The following is a 1,493-nucleotide window of genomic DNA, read 5'->3' on the forward strand; positions in this document are numbered from 1 at the left end:
TGGTCGTTGACGTAGTAGTCGTACTAGTCGTAGTCGTGCTAGTCGTAGTCGTCGACGTAGTAGTCGTGCTAGTCGTAGTCGTCGACGTAGTAGTCGTGCTAGTCGTAGTCGTGCTAGTCGTAGTCGTACTAGTCGTAGACGTAGTCGTTGATGTAGTAGTCGTACTAGTCGTAGTCGTCGACGTAGTAGTCGTGCTAGTCGTAGTCGTGCTAGTCGTACTAGACGTAGTCGTTGATGTAGTAGTCGTACTAGTCGTAGTCGTGCTAGTCGTAGTCGTCGACGTAGTAGTCGTACTAGTCGTAGTCGTACTAGTCGTGGTCGTAGTAGTCGTAGTCGTACTAGTCGTAGTCGTACTAGTCGTAGTCGTACTAGTCGTAGTCGTAGTAGTCGTGGTCGTTGACGTAGTAGTCGTAGTAGTCGTAGTCGTGCTAGTCGTAGTCGTCGTCGTAGTAGTCGTGCTAGTCGTAGTCGTCGTCGTAGTAGTCGTGCTAGTCGTAGTCGTGCTAGTCGTAGTCGTACTAGTCGTAGTCGTAGTCGTTGTTGTAGTAGTCGTAGTAGTCGTAGTCGTCGTCGTAGTAGTCGTGGTAGTCGTAGTCGTGCTAGTCGTAGTCGTAGTCGTTGTTGTAGTAGTCGTAGTAGTCGTAGTCGTCGTCGTAGTAGTCGTAGTAGTCGTAGTCGTCGTCGTAGTAGTCGTAGTAGTCGTAGTCGTAGTAGTCGTAGTCGTAGTCGTCGTCGTAGTAGTCGTAGTAGTCGTAGTCGTCGTCGTCGTAGTCGTAGTAGTCGTAGTCGTAGTAGTCGTAGTCGTAGTCGTCGTCGTAGTAGTCGTAGTAGTCGTAGTCGTAGTAGTCGTAGTCGTCGTCGTAGTAGTCGTAGTAGTCGTAGTCGTAGTAGTCGTAGTCGTCGTCGTAGTAGTCGTAGTAGTCGTAGTCGTACTCGTCGTAGTCGTAGTAGTCGTAGTCGTAGTCGTAGTCGTAGTAGTCGTAGTAGTCGTAGTCGTAGTCGTAGTAGTCGTACTAGTCGTAGTCGTAGTAGTCGTAGTCGTAGTCGTAGTAGTAGTAGTCGTAGTAGTCGTAGTCGTAGTAGTCGTAGTCGTAGTCGTAGTAGTCGTACTAGTCGTAGTCGTACTAGTCGTAGTCGTCGACGTAGTAGTCGTACTAGTCGTAGTCGAACTAGTCGTAGTCGTAGTCGTACTAGTCGTAGTCGTACTAGTCGTAGACGTAGTCGTCGAAGTAGTAGTCGTACTAGTCGTAGTCGTCCTAGTCGTAGTCGTCCTAGTCGTAGTCGTCGACATAGTAGTCGTACTAGTCGTAGTCGTCCTAGTCGTAGTCGTCGACGTAGTAGTCGTACTAGTCGTAGTCGTGCTAGTCGTAGTCGTAGACGTAGTAGTCGTACTAGTCGTAGTCGTGCTAGTCGTAGTCGTCGACGTAGTAGTCGTGCTAGTCGTAGTCGTGCTAGTCGTAGTCGTGCTAATCGTAGTCGTGCTAGTCGTAGTC

At 49.3% G+C, this 1,493-nt stretch overlaps 1 protein-coding gene across 1 annotated transcript; it reads right to left on the minus strand.

Moving 5' to 3' along the window:
- Positions 1 to 599: 599 nt before the first annotated feature.
- Pmar_PMAR012267 (conserved hypothetical protein) lies at positions 600 to 1,013 on the minus strand (the record flags this gene model as incomplete). The annotated part of the gene is made up of 1 exon (XM_002772647.1): positions 600 to 1,013. A coding segment is annotated over one exon (414 nt), but the record flags the coding sequence as incomplete, so codon positions are not given.
- Positions 1,014 to 1,493: the final 480 nt, after the last annotated feature.

Source organism: Perkinsus marinus (assembly GCF_000006405.1).
Source record: "Perkinsus marinus ATCC 50983 genomic scaffold scf_1104296960572, whole genome shotgun sequence".
Taxonomy (NCBI): domain Eukaryota; phylum Perkinsozoa; order Perkinsida; family Perkinsidae; genus Perkinsus; species Perkinsus marinus.